The 13,999-nt window shown below is 54.9% G+C and overlaps 1 protein-coding gene across 2 annotated transcripts in view; it reads left to right on the top strand.

Moving 5' to 3' along the window:
* Window positions 1-13,999, top strand: part of Ell (elongation factor for RNA polymerase II) — a 66,599-nt gene that overhangs the window by 31,843 nt on the left and 20,757 nt on the right. For both annotated transcript variants that reach the window (XM_005332993.4, XM_040290263.2), the window contains exon 2: window positions 11,984-12,031. In XM_005332993.4, the coding sequence (XP_005333050.1) occupies window positions 11,984-12,031 (48 nt within the window). The remainder of the gene's footprint in view (window positions 1-11,983; window positions 12,032-13,999) is intronic.

Raw genomic sequence — 13,999 nt, 5'->3', positions numbered from 1 at the left:
CTGGAGTTACAGCTGGATGGGGCAGGGTGGGGCCTGCTCACTGGGTCCTGCTGAGTACAGTCTGAGAGTACAGACTGCACTCTGTTTATCTGGGTAAACAGAAGAGCCTGTTGTTCTCAAGATAAAACACCTGGGCCTCTCAGAAACCAAGTACTCGACTCCACAGGGACCCGAAGCTGTTCTTCCAAGGGGCGGCTCAGCTCTGTTGGTGATGCAGCCTGAGTGCTGGGCAGCCCTGTGAGTCCTTGTCCCAGAGTCATTCTGGAGGTAGAGGATGTAGTACAGTCCCGCCTTGACCACATCAGGTTCTCTTTCTTAAAAAAAGAAAGTTAAAAAGATGCAGAATGAGCTCTGCAGAGGGGCAGGTAAGATGAATCACAAGAGCAGGGCCGGGGCCAAGCCTCAGGGCCTCCAGGTACCAGTCCGACAAGGAGGCACCGAGAAAGGGCGCAGATTCTGCTTAAGAGGTGGCATCCTTCTCAGAACCTTAGGTCTCTGAGGACCTCAGGGGTGGCCTTGGTGAGGTGGCCAATGACCGAGACTGATGGACCATTCACCCCGGGTCCTGGGCATGTTCCCCAGCCCTGCCTGCCCTCTCCTGGGGTCTGCTGGTTCAGGGGGCCCTCGCACGGCTCTGTTCACCACGCCTGCTGATACTCCTTGGCTGCACTCCCCAAACCTGGAACCAGAGCGTCCCTCCAGGTTTGTATCAACAGGCCAGGGTCATGAGGCCAGCACCCAGCCTATTCCTGGGGCCTTCCCACTGAATCTCTCCTCCAGACCCTGCCAGCACAGGTCCCCAGCCCAGGGGCTGCGTCTTGGGGGGAGGCAGCCTGTGGGTGTTTGTGCTAAGAGGTCTCTTGCTGCCCTTGAGGTCGGTGGAGGGATGGCCAGGCTGTGGGGGAAACAAAAGACAAGGGCCTTCAAGGTGTTTCCTACCTGGTGGTTTTCCCAGTGACCATGACGGGGTGCAAATGTGGGCAGGGGATGCCCTCTGTCTCCCCCAGAGGCCTAACGTGGACCACCCGGGCTTGGGTGGGTGGGCTGGTCCTGGACTTGTGGGTTCCCTGTATGGAGATAGGTTCCTGAGGTGGGGGTTCATGTGCAGGGAGCGGGGAGGGGAGGCTGCTGGAACTGTGCCCCAGGCAGGGCCGAGAGCTGGCCAGGCAGGCAGTTAGGTATTGAGGCTGAGACAGGGGGAGGTTCTGAGGGTCCAGCCAGAACCGGACTGAGCCCTAAGGCAAGGCTGCCCAAGGGAAGTGGCCTGAAATACAGACAGGTCAAGTGCCTGACCTGAGGGGGCCTACTGGGGACAGCTGTCTACAGGCCACATCAGCACACCTCTTGAGCCACATCCCCAGTCCTTGGGAATGGTTTTCATAAAGTTAAACCCTTCCCGTGTGCAAGTGGAGGTCCTGACACCAAATGAAACGAAACCCTGCCTGTGAGCGTTACAGCCTTTTCTTCATTAATCTCTCAAACTGGAAACAACTGTTGTTCTTCAGGGCGAATGAATGAACAGAAGGTGGCATATTTACTCAGTGGGAAAATGCTCAGCAATAAAAAGGAATGAGCTTCCCAGAGAGCCACATGGATGAATCCCAAAGGCATTATGCTAAGTATGAGTGGTGGACGGAACAATGATCTCAGTAGATCCCTGGAATCTGCGACTGTGACCTAATATGGAAAAAGAGACATTGCAGATGGAATTAAATTAAAGGTTTTGAGAAGGGGAGATTGTCCGGAATTATGCTGGTGGGCCCTATATGTCATTCTAGTGTTATCTATTTATTTAGGTACTGGTACTAGGGATTGAACTCAGGGGCACTTTACCTTGGAGCCACATCCCCAGCCCCTTTTATTTTTCACTTTGAGACGGGGTCTTGCTAGTTGCCAAGGCTGGCCTTGAACTTGCAGTCCTCTTGCCTTAACCTCTTAGGTGCTGGGAATTCAGGTGTGTGCCACCATGCCTATCTGTCATAGTGTCCTTATAAAAGAGAGGGAGATTTGGTCCAGACTGAAGAGGCAGTAGCCACAGGATCGGAGAGGTAGAGGTTAGGGTGACGCAGCTACAAGCCAAGGAACACCTGGGATCGTGAGGCCAGGGAACATTGTCCCTGAGAGCCCCCAAAGGAGGATACCTGCTGACACCACAGTTTCAGCCTAGCAATACTGACTTCAGATTTCTGGTCTCCAGATCTAAGAGAAAATGAACTTTTGTTGTTTAAAGCCACCCTGTTTGTGGTCATTTGGTGCAGTAGCCATAGGATAATCATGGTGGGTTCCATTTACATGAGTTTTCGGAAGAGACAGAATCACAGGGACATAAAATGGATCTGAGATTGCTGGTGCCTGGGTGTGAATGGAGGGTTGGGTTCCGAGTCTGCTCATGGGAAGTCCAGCAGAAAGGAGCTGGCCCATGATGCTCTGGCAGTATTTATTTGCTGACCCCAAAAAAGCAAGCAAAACTCATAAGAGGGTATTAGGGCCCCTAATGGTCTGTGTGGTCTTTTCTAATTGTCACGGTTTCTTTTTTTCTTTTGTGGTGCTGGGGATGGACCCCAAGGCCTTGTGCATTAGAGGTGAGCACCCTACCCACTGAGCTAGATCCCCAGCCCTCTCAAGGGTTCTCAAAGGACTTTTTTTCCATAAGCTTCTGAGCTTCTCCATGAATTTAGATAGAAGTACCCACTCTGCCGGCTCCTGTGTGGCTCACCTGGCTCATGGCAGCTTGGAGTCCCTTTGTTGGGACTTCCTCATCCGGTCACAGCTTGTGTCATCCTTCCAGCAGAAAGGAGGAGCTGCCAAGGGCCCACCTCCCTTCTATGCTTTGACCTGGTGGTGACCATGATCTCTGGGCTTCTCGGGGTGGAACATGTGGGTTCAGCCAGACCTACTGGGCCCACCTTCCCCCGGCTCGTGGCTCACAGTCTAAACAGCCCTTGTGTCCCACTCTAATCCTGCCAGGAAGCCAGGGAGGTTTCCTGAAAGACGTTTCTCAATCGTCTTCGCTTTACTGGAAGGTGGGGGGCTGTTGCCAGGAGGCTGCTGGCCAGGCTTCTTCCCAGGATTAACCTCCTCTCTTCAGCCCCACATGCCTCTGCAAAGCGTGACCCAGCTCTGTCAAATCAGTGCGTGTGAACTGACATTTGCTCTGTAGAACCAGCAACACACTCTTAGAGAAGATCCAGATGCCCTTCCTTCCCTGTTTCCCGTTGTGGGGTGGGTGTGTGTGTGTGTGTGTGTGTGTGCGTGCGAGTGCACGCGCATGCACCCATATAGACAGCAGAGGACTGTGCTGTCCAGGCAGAGTTAGCATCCAAGCCAAGGGAGTGCTTCTGGACCCCAGGGAGGGGATGTAGGCATTGTGTGCCCTCAGGCAGCCTGTGGGGTACAGCTAGGGTCTCACAGTCCCCCAGGCTGGTGGCAGGTGTCCCAGGGCGCTGTTAAAATCAGGCCCCGCCCATTCACGGCTCTTCTGTTTCCTTTGTCCTACTCTAAATATTTTGTTTTGTTGGAGCATTTTAAAAACCATCCCAGATATCTTTTCTGTATACCCTTGACCTTTCTATTGACAAGATTTAATGTCCAGTGATAAGGACTTGCTTTTTTTAACCTAATCTTGGCACATTTTCCACATTTGGCCCAGTCCATAGCCACTGTACTGGAGCCCTGCCCCGTGTACCTTCACCTGACCATGTCCCTGACGTTGCCACCATAGCTGGGTAATCAGTGTCCACATGCTCTGGAGCCTGTGGTCATTTGGAAGGCTCAATCCTTTTTCTTCTCATTTATTCTTATGGAACCAGGTCTCTTGTCTGTGGAATTTCCCGAGCTCTGCTGTGACCATCACCTCCCTGTGGCAGGGGCAGCCCCAGGGCTTCTCAGCCTGGCACTTCTGACAATTGGAGCCAGATTGTTCTCCCGGGTAGGGGCGTCCTGTGCCTTGTGGAACATGGATCAGCGTAGCTGGCCTCCACCCACCAGATGCCAGCAGCACCCCCACCCTGTGGTGACCACAAATGTCTGCAGACACAGCCAGTGTCCCTGGGGCTGAGGATTGCTGATGTCACTTGATGCTTTTCGGCTGCACTTCTGTAAACTGGTCGCTAGGCCTGGAGGTGGATTTCATAAACCACTTCCTGTTGCTTCACCCTAGGAAGTAGTCTTTTCTTTGGGGAGAGGATCAGGGGATTCTGGGTCATGGAGAGGTTCCTTCTGTCCTGTTCTCATACCAGCAGTGAGTGTTCAAGATTTGCTCCCCCGCCTCATGCCACCTGATACTGCCCCCACCACCTCCCCCTCTCCTTCCGCAGACATCCCTCTCTTGAGCTGTGTCCCTTCATGGAGGGACACTGCCTGAGGTGGTTCCTGAGTGTGCGCCTCAGTTCCAGCAGGTATCCAGGCTGAGTGACAAGATGCCCATGTCTCTGCTGTGCCTCTTTGAGACATGTCCTCTATGAGAGGCTTCTCAGCCTACACGTAGCCTGGCCCCCACCTCCCCACCTGTCCTGGACAACGCTTCTGGCCCTGGTGGTCCAGCTATTGTGACTCTGCCAGGCCTCGAGACTCATGGCTGGGGCCCTTGGCCCAAAGCAAAGTACCAGGGAGTTGTGTCTGTCTGTGGGGGCTCCTGGCTTATCCCTGTGCCAAGCTACTGCGACACAGACCTTTACTCCACAGGGGCATGATTGGACTCGTGAACTAGAGAGGGTTTGGGGGGGGATGTCACCTCTGGCCCTGCAGTGGGGGTGACATGATCCCTCAGAGGGCCTGTGGAGTCTGGGTGGTTAGGGTATCCAGGTGTGCAGACAGTGGGGAGGAGTGTCCTTTCCTTCAGTTACCCAGTGACTTCTCACATCCAGTCCCAAAGCTACTGCAGTGACCAAGAAACAGTGCCTATTGTTAACAGTGCCACAGGCTAGTCTGGGCCCTTTGTCCTATTGTTTAGATGAGAATGACATTGGTGGGCCCTGAGTGTGAGTTGTGGTGTCCTAGAGGGAGCAGACAGCCCGCCATGCCTAGGTGGGTCCAGGGTAACACCTGATTCTGCCTGGCTAGACCTGTGATCTGGGCTCTGGCTACCTGCTTGTAGATGCCCATCTGCTGATGCCCTCTGGGTGCAGCGGGCAGCCCTGGTTTGGTTTGTGTGCTGGGGAGCGAAACAGAGCCTCTCATGCTAGGCAGCTCTGAGCCACACCGCAGCCCCAGTTCTGCGTATGGTGGACCTCATGGCCAGCATCCCCCTCGTCACCGAGGCTAGGCTTATTTTCCTTTAGGATGTCCATTCACTGTGTGACTCATTCTGGTAGTTTCTGTGGTTTTGTCTCCATTCACTAAGCTTTTCTTTTGCAGTGTCTGCTGTTCATTCCTCCTGGTGAACTTCTCATTTCAGATGTGTTTCTCTGTTTCGGTGCGTCTCTCCTGGTCCCTCCTGTTTCTCTTCTCATCAGTTCAGGTGTGGTTAATGTAAGCCCTGGACCCCACCCTCCTTCTTTGGAGCAGCATGTAGCGACAGGAGTTGGATCAGGAGTGGGTCAGCCTTACTCTGTAGCCCAGGCTGAGATCAAACCTGTGACCCTCCTACCTCGACTGGGATGACAGATGTGTGCCACCACACCTGGCTTCCTGGAGCCTTTGTTATTGATTTTTCTTTACTTATCTGTTTATCTGGTACTGGGATTGAACCCACAGCGTTGAGCACGCGAGGCAAGCCCTCTACCCCCGAACTATGTACCCAGTTCAAACTTTTAAAATTTATAATAGCGAATCTGAAGCTCATCTCTTAATTCTTTTTTTTAACATTTATTTTTTAGTTATAGTTGGTCACAACATCTTTATTTCACTTATTTTTTTTTTATGTGATGCTGAGGATCGAACCCAGGGTCTTGCACGTGCGAGGCCAGCGCTCTACCGCTGAGCCACCAACCCACCCTCATCTCTTAATTCTGCCTTCTGTCCTCTGGGCTTGCCTCTACTGACTGACTTTTTCCCCGACCCGGGGTCATGCTTTGCAGCTTGGAGTGTGTCTGGAGGATTCTGTTTTGGGGTGCTGGACTTCCTGCCCTTGCTGTGTTCCTGCTGCTGCCGGCAGTTTGATCAGGAGTGGGTCACTCGGTCCCTTGGAATTGTTTTCCAGCTTCTTTTAATAAGGGGAGCTGAGAGAGGTCTTTACCCAGGGCTAGTTTAGCTGTCCCACTGAGTGCCCTCGGTGTCTCCAAGACTCCCAGCCCTGCCTCTTGAAGTGTCCTCTCAGCCACAGCCACTCAGGCCTTGTGCAGGTCCCAGTCCCTGCTCCATCTCTCTGGGGTCTCTGCCTGCATGTCCCAGCCCCTTTGACCTGCTCTGTCTCCTACTGCCTCCCCACTCTGGGCTCCCCGCACCTGTGGGCTGGAGGCTCCTCAGGAGTGCTCTGGGCTATTGGGGATCCCTTCACTCGTCCCCTCTCTGGGCTCCCGTGCCCACTGTGGGGAGCCATGGCTGCACTGTCCGTCCCAGATCCTGGCCTACATGGGTGCTTGCTTGTGTGGGGCCAGGGGGATTCTGCAAGGCAGCCATTTGTCCTTCGGTCTGTCCATCAGCAAACATGACCTGATTCCACTGTGTGCCCGGCACTGTGCTAGACACCAGTGCTGAGTGGGGTAGACTCTGCTGTGTCCCAGGGCGCCGGAATTCAGACTTGCTGTGTTTAGACCAGTCGCGTGATCCTCTTTGAGCTCCCCAAGTTTTGTGGTGGCGTTCAGCGATTCTGCTGACAGACAGCTCTTGGCATGTCACCTACAGATGTGTTCCCAGAAACCCCCTCCCGCTTCCCCCTTCCCAGACGCGGGGGCTGCAGTGCTGGTGGACGCAGGGCTGCCTGCTGCTCCCCGGGGCAGCTGGGTCTCAGCTCTCTGCACACTGCCCACAGGAGTCGGGAGGGCATGGGCCTGCGGCTGCAAGGCTGAGTTGCCCCTGCTTCTTAGGAGCCTTCGGAAACAGTCACCACTCAGGTCTTCCTGTGCTGCCAGTGTGCAGTACCACTGCTTCAGGGGCAGACCCAAGCACTGGCTCGGGAGGCCTTGCTGGGCACCTTTCCGGATGCTAACTGGCATGGGGCAGGGCTGGGTGCTGCCCTGGCTGCTTGCCCCCAGGTCCTCAGGGTTGGCACCCAGCCTTTGCTGGGGCCTTGTGCATCGTGTGCCCAGCAGATACCCCTTGACTTCCTAGTGGGACCACATTGTGTCTGCCCCCAGCTTGCTGACTGGAGCAGAAAAAGTCCTGGATGGTTCCACCGCCTCAGGGGAGAGGGGAGAATGGAGGCCAGGGCTGCTTCACCAGCAGGTGCTGAGAGCGCCACATCCACAAGCAGCCTGCCTGAGACAAGCCCAGAAGGCAGGTTCCAGGAGAGCTCACAGGCTGGGGATGGGGCTCAGTCACGGAGGGTCGGCCTGGCACACGGGAGAGCTCTGGCTCCATCCCCAGCCTCGCCAAAAAAATAAAAAGGGGGGCCATCAGATGCTGGGTTCTCCTCAGCCTGCCCCTCGCTCCACAGCCGACTTGCTGGCTGGGGCTTCATCAGTAGGTTCTCAGGTGACAGGGGTGTGCTGGGAGTCATTTAAATTAAGTGTATTTGTTGGATAGCAGCTGCTCAGTCAACTGAGGACTTTTGTTTAAGAAAACAGCCACCCTACTTTGATCGAAAAATAGATGCCATTCCAAGCCCCTCCCCTGCAGACACCGCAGACCGTGGGTGCCTGGTGGCCACTTTGCTGGATGTTGGGAACACAGTTCTAGTGCACTCGAGAGCTCTTCAGAAAATTTGTTTTCTTAAATCTGTTACAATTTTTATTTTGTGGCATTTTTTTAAAGGATGCTAGAACTCTTGAGCTGGGAGTTTGAGACTGGTGGACACGTGCGGGTACTCGGGACACTCCAGAGTCAGAGGCTTCCTCAGCTCTCTGAGGGACACCCTTCCCCCACGGTGCTGAGGGGCCTGTTTCCTCTGGGAACCCAAGGGATGTGCAGGGGCAGGTGGGCAGCTTGCTCGCAGGTGCCTGGGTGGAGAACTTTGCAGAAGGGGTCAAGGCCACCTGCACTGTCATGGAGTAGCTGATAGACTGACAGCCATGGCCAGCCCAGCAGCTACAGCTGTGTTAACCAGACCACCTGCCTGGAGGGGCACCCCTGGTGCCAGGAGACAGGGCTTGCCCTTTGTCACACATGTTCCCTGACACTGGTTAATCTGACTGGTTGTCAGCTGTTGGACACATGGGCTAAGGGCCATTATAATACAACTGTCATCATCAGGCACATTTGGGAACAGCGAGCAGTGCTCCTCCCTTTATTCTGTGTCTTGGGAAGCAGGTGCCCTGTCTGCCAGCCTGCACAGGGACTGTGACTTAGTCGGATATTGGTTTGGATGCCCATTTTTGTGAATGGCTGGACAGGTGGTATGCAGAGTGTTGTCCCCGTGTGTGTGTGTGTGTGTGTGTGTGTGTGTGTGTGTGTGTGTGTGTAAGAGACGGTCCTAGTGAAATGCTCTGTTGTTGACAAGAAGGGCCTCGTTTGCTGGAGGGAGGAGACACTACACAAGCTCACATGGCCGGGAGCCCAGATCTGTGTTGACAGCCAGGTCACGTGGGGACAGGCACTTGAGGTCGGCTGTCCCAGTGTTGCAGAGAAAGGCTGGGCTCTTGACTGCTGAGTCCTCTTCCTGGGAATACCCTTGGGGAGTGAGTGACTTTGGAGGAAGAGTCATCCAGACAACCCGGTTGGCATCAGCTACAGAAGGCGGTGAGTGCTTCACTGATGGCGGGGATGGCGGGAGAGCTGAGCCAGTTGAGGGTGCTGTCATTGGTGGCCCCACCACCAGACCGCCAGCACAGTCCTAGGATGGTGCACCTTCCTGGCTCCTGTGCCACATTGTGGCCCTGTCTCTGTCACATGGTCATCCCACAGAGGTCTTGGCATGGAGTGAGCAGTAGATGATGGTGCTGGAGTAACGTGGGCCTGTGGAGGCTTGGGGGCCGTTCCCCACCTGCTCTGTGCCACCCCAGCATCCCCAGACCCTGCTCCAGGCTGTACCCCCCTGGCTTCTCACCAGGAGCCCTTCCCTGATTCTGGTCTCAGTCTCACACTCCCTTGCCCGTGAGGCCTGATGCTTCAGTGTCACAGAGGTCTTTGGAAGTGACGACAGGCAGGGTCACTCTGCTGTGGGGGCTCCTTTGTTCTGTGTGGATCTTATGTCTTTGCTGGTTTCCTTTCACCCGCTTCGTCTCACTTGTGTGTTAAAAATGGTGAACACGGCAGGGCCGTGGCTCAGTGGTGGAGCGCTCGCCTAGCGCGTGCGAGGCACTGGGTTCCATCCTCAGCCCACACAAATGTAAAATATTGTGTCCACCTATAACTACAAAATAAATATTTTAAAAAAATGGTGAATGGAGCCCGTGGACGTAGCTGAGTGTTGGAGTGTGAGCTGGGTGTGTGTGTGGCACTCGGGTTCAGTCCCAGCATGAATGGCCTACGTGTGTCCAGAGAATGTCACTCCAAACCCCCCAGGTTGGCAAAGACCCGTGTAAGTCAAGAGGGCAGCCGGCGGCATCACAGAGGTATATAGTGTGTGTCCCATGAAGCACTCGCATTGTCAATGTCTGGCTACCTGGGGCCACCCGTGAGCCCCCGTGTGACCCAGTGTGACCCCTCCTGCTCCGCTCCTTGGCCCTGGAATCGAGTTGACCTGCTTGGTGTCTCCAGTTCTGCCTGTTCTGGGAATTTGTGGATCTCTGCCACCTGGCTGGTGCTGAGGTTTCTCTGTGCGTGTCCGTGGCGGTCTGTTTTTTGTATTGCTGGGAATATTCTGCCGTGTGGGTCTCTCTGCGAGTTGACAGACATTTGGGTTGTTGTCCCTTTTTGGACACTGTAGGAGACTGCTGGGGAGGTTCAGGTGTGAGTTTTCATTAAGAAGAGCATTCACTTCTCTCGGGTCTTCCCAGGAGCGGGAATGCTGGGGCTGTAACCTTCCCAGCCTTTCCAGGGCCTGGGTGTGGGGCTCAAGGGTAGAGCGCTTTCCTACCTTGCTCCAGGCCCTGGGTTCCATGCCCAGTGCCAGGGGGGAGAAAAACACCTGCCAGACCTGTGTCCATCCCAGCTGCACTTTGTTCGTTGGCACTAGCAGCTGGCAAGGGTTCTGGATTCACTTGTCCCCACCAGCATTCGGTGTTATCCACCTCTTTGGTCTTCGCTGGCTGACTGGGTGCATCCAGGGACCTCCCTGCGGTTAGGGTTTGCATTCCCTGGGGAGTCAGGGCACCCCCACGTCTTCCCACATATCTATGGACCCCTGTAGGTCTTCTTCCTCAGGCCCATCCACAACTGAATTCCAAGCCATGGTCACTGAACGCTGCACTCCTGAGGGCCCAGACTCCTGAGGGCTGTGGTCCCGGCTAGGTGCTGCATATCACCAAGCGCCTTGCCACCCGGGTGGTGGTCAGGCTGTGGATTGTGGGCCAGGGTCAGCCCTTTCTGAGCTGCCCTGCATCTGCAGCAAGGTGATGTTTGTGCCTGTAGTGTCTGGATCGCAGGACCCGCACAGGAGGGGGCCCTTGGAGCCTCTCCCTGGGTGCCATGCATGGCTACAGAGTCTCAGCTGGCCAAGTGACCCTCTTAGCTCAAGGCCATCGTAGAGCTAGTGAAGCCAGTCCCCTCACATTCCGCCCTGTCCCTGCTCGTGGTACCTCCTTTCATGCCCAGTGCCGGGCCTGGGCTCTGGTTCTTGTTCTCTGCACTCCTGTACCCCAGGTGTTAGCATCCCTCCCTATGCAAAGGGGGAGCCTCGGCCATGGCCTCCAGCTGCGGACCTGGGAGGCGCCTAAGTTCCAAAGGGCAGACTCAGAACTGACCTGGGGGGTGGTGTTGTGTCTGCTTCTGTCCCCGGAGCACAGGTGGGTTCTCCACTCCACTAGCCCCTGGTCTGCTCTGCAGAGGGCAGGATCGGCAGGAGGCCCCTGCAGACACAGTGGAGCTTTGCTTGCTGGGAAGACCTCTGACCAGTGGAGCTGGAACCAGGGTCTGAGTGAGGAGGCCAGAGTGCCAAGGAGAGGAGAACAGGGGACACCAGTGGGCCTGGGTGGGTGTCTCGTGCAGGAGGACAATTCTGGACCTTGAGGGGTTGGGCAGGTGCAGGGGGGGATTGGGGGCTGGGGGTCGAGGTGACCAGTCCTAACCCTCACGGATGGCTCTGGGACTCGGAGGGTGCCTACTCAGGGCCCATGTTCTCTCCGCAGTGCCACCAGAGGTCTGATCTCTGAGGAGCTAAAGCTTGTAGGTTTTTAGTATAGTTTTTTTTTCTTTAGAAATTCTCATGTCCCAAGCAGGTGATAGACTGCTCAGAAACTGTGCTGGGGCGCTGGGCAGATGGGATCCCATCCTGCCGGCCGAGTCTGCCTGGGCTCTGCTGGCTGCTGCGCTCCGGGTTCCACCTGAAGGGTGTATTTAGGCGGGACTCAGCCAGTTTAGGGGACTAACGGGGACTGTGAGAATGGAGAAGGACTGTCCCCACACGTGCAGGGGCTCAGGGAGTTTGTGTGATCTGGGTCACTGCATCCTGTCCTCTCTGTCTCCCGGTAGGACGGTGGGGCCACGGACAACCTGAGCCCTGCTTCCCCTCTCTCTCCCCATGGGAGCCGCAGGCCAACAGTGGCCTCTGAGGACATGGAACACATTCTTGAGTCTGGACTCCTGGGCCTGCTGCCAGCCTCTCCCTGTTGCCCGCCTGTGAAGCTCCTGGTTCCCCGCCTTGACCCTGGCCGTGTCCACTGCGAGAGCTCCTGCTGACCCTTCCAAACCCCGCTTCCGGTGGCCTGCCCTGCAGTTTCCACACCCGAGCGTGTTTTCTTTCACCTTTCCTAAAATCACTGTCCTTGAGGTCCTGCTCCTTCATAACGGAAACTTGAGTCCACATTTCTAAAGGTCTTTATTGACACCCACCCCTCTTTTTTTGCAGGATTCTCTGTCACTGAGACCATCAATCCGATTTCAAGGAAGCCAAGGGGTAAGTCTTTTGGCCTCAATCTATTTGCGCTTAAGGGAGCTCCGCCGCCTTCAGCCTGTGCTTGCTTCAGGGTATGGAGCAGGCTCAGGGCAGGCAGCGTTTTGGCCCTGTCCACTTCTGTGCCAGGTTGGGGCCCTGGGCCTGTCAGCCTGGCCTGTGTCCAGTTGAGGTCCTCTGGGTGGCCCTAGGCCCACGGCCACCTCAGCCAGGCTCCCAGTGCCCATGGCAGCTTGTTGCTGGGCAGAGGGCAGCTCTCCTCAGAAGGCCCCCTTCCTGAAGCCATTGCCACTGTGCCACATCCCCAGCCCCATTTTGTATTTTACTTAGAGACAGGGTCTCCCTGAGTTGCTTAGTGCCTCGCTGAATTGCTGAGGCTGGCTTTGAACTTGGGATTCTCCTGCTTCAGCTTCCTGAGCCATTGGGATTGCATGTGTGCGTGTGTGTGTTTGAAGTTGCCATGTTGTACCCACTCTTCCTCCCACCTGGGGCTCCTCACAGCAGGAGGGTGGACGAGATGGTCAGCGGATTTTCCAGAGCCCCTGAGAGCTACAGTGTGTATCTTCAAGTGCCTGTGTGACCAGGTGTGAAAGGATCCATAGTAAAGAAGTCTCTACAGCCCCTGAAAGGCTGCAGTCCCTAAGGCAGGTCAGAGGCCCCAGGCTGCCCTGGAAGTGTCTCTCTCCTCCGGAAATCCTCAGTTCCCCCTTAAGGCCTTCAGCTGTTGGGCAGGGCCACTCAGACCTGTGGGTCATCTTTACCTACTTCCACCCAATTGGTTGTAGATGATAACCACATTGATAGATACCTGTCACCCACCTGAACTGGAATGCAGTGGATGGTGGGATTCCTGAATCTGTGGCTACCTTTTGGCCACCTCCCCTTTACCTTCCCCTGGGGATCAGAGGTCAGTGTCAAGAAGCGGCTGGCCTTGACTTGTGCTTGCTTGGCTCCACAGTGCCCCCTAGTGTTCAGAGCCATCCTGACCTCCTGAGCAGTAGGACATTCTTCCCTCCATCCCTCCTCCTCCTAGTCCACACATGGGGTAGAGGCTGTCCACCAGAAAGGGCGTTTGCAGGTTGAACTTGATGTCAGGAGAACAGTGTCCTCCCTGTGGCCCAGGACAAGCTCAGCCACTGGTGTGCATCTCCTCCTAGTCTGAGCACACAGTGGCCCACCTCGCCACTACAGTAAGTGCTATGAGAAACAGGCCCCCAGGAAGCTGACATGCAGAGCCAACAGATTCTGTGGAGCCAGGTTCCCTGAGAGCAGGGCCACCTGTGGCACATGTGGCCTCTGGAGTCACATAATTTGCTGCACTTGCCTTTTGCTCGTGTGCCCTTGGGCTTTCTGCCCTCTCGTGACACCATGTCTGTGGCTGTCTGGGGAGTACTTGTAAGCTTTTATCTCCAAGGGGAAATGAAACCCCACCTGGCTGGCCCCACCTCCAGAACTTATCAGCAAAATCCCAGTTGATGAAACAAGAAAGAAAAATAGCAGTTGTTTTCAAACAGCAGTGCTGTTCCAGATGCTAGGACTGTGTGCAGCAGTGGTGTCTGGATAAAGGTCTCTAGAAGGTCTACAGCACTTGTCTGAGGTCTCTGACCGTGTCCATGTACCTAAGAGGTGGATTCTACGGGAGTAATATTAGTGATGTGTCCAAGGGTTTAACACAGGCATGCTTGGTGCTTTGTTGTATGGAACAGAGATAACTTAGAAATGCCCTAAAAAATCAGGGGATAGGGGCTGGGGTTGTGCCTTAGTGGTAGAGCACTTGCCTAGCATGTGGGAGGTCCTGGGTTTGATCCTCAGCACTGCATAAAAGTAAATAAATAAAGATATTGTGTCCATCTACAATTAAAAGAAAGAAGGAAAGAAGGAGAGAGAAGAAAGAAAGAAAGAGAAAGAAAGAAAGAAAGAAAGAAAGAAAGAAAGAAAGAAAGAAAGAAATCAAACTGTTTAAATAAAAAA

Source organism: Ictidomys tridecemlineatus, chromosome 2, assembly GCF_052094955.1.
Source record: "Ictidomys tridecemlineatus isolate mIctTri1 chromosome 2, mIctTri1.hap1, whole genome shotgun sequence".
In the NCBI taxonomy this organism is placed as follows: domain Eukaryota; kingdom Metazoa; phylum Chordata; class Mammalia; order Rodentia; family Sciuridae; genus Ictidomys; species Ictidomys tridecemlineatus.
This window is presented reverse-complemented; position numbering and strand designations above follow the sequence as displayed.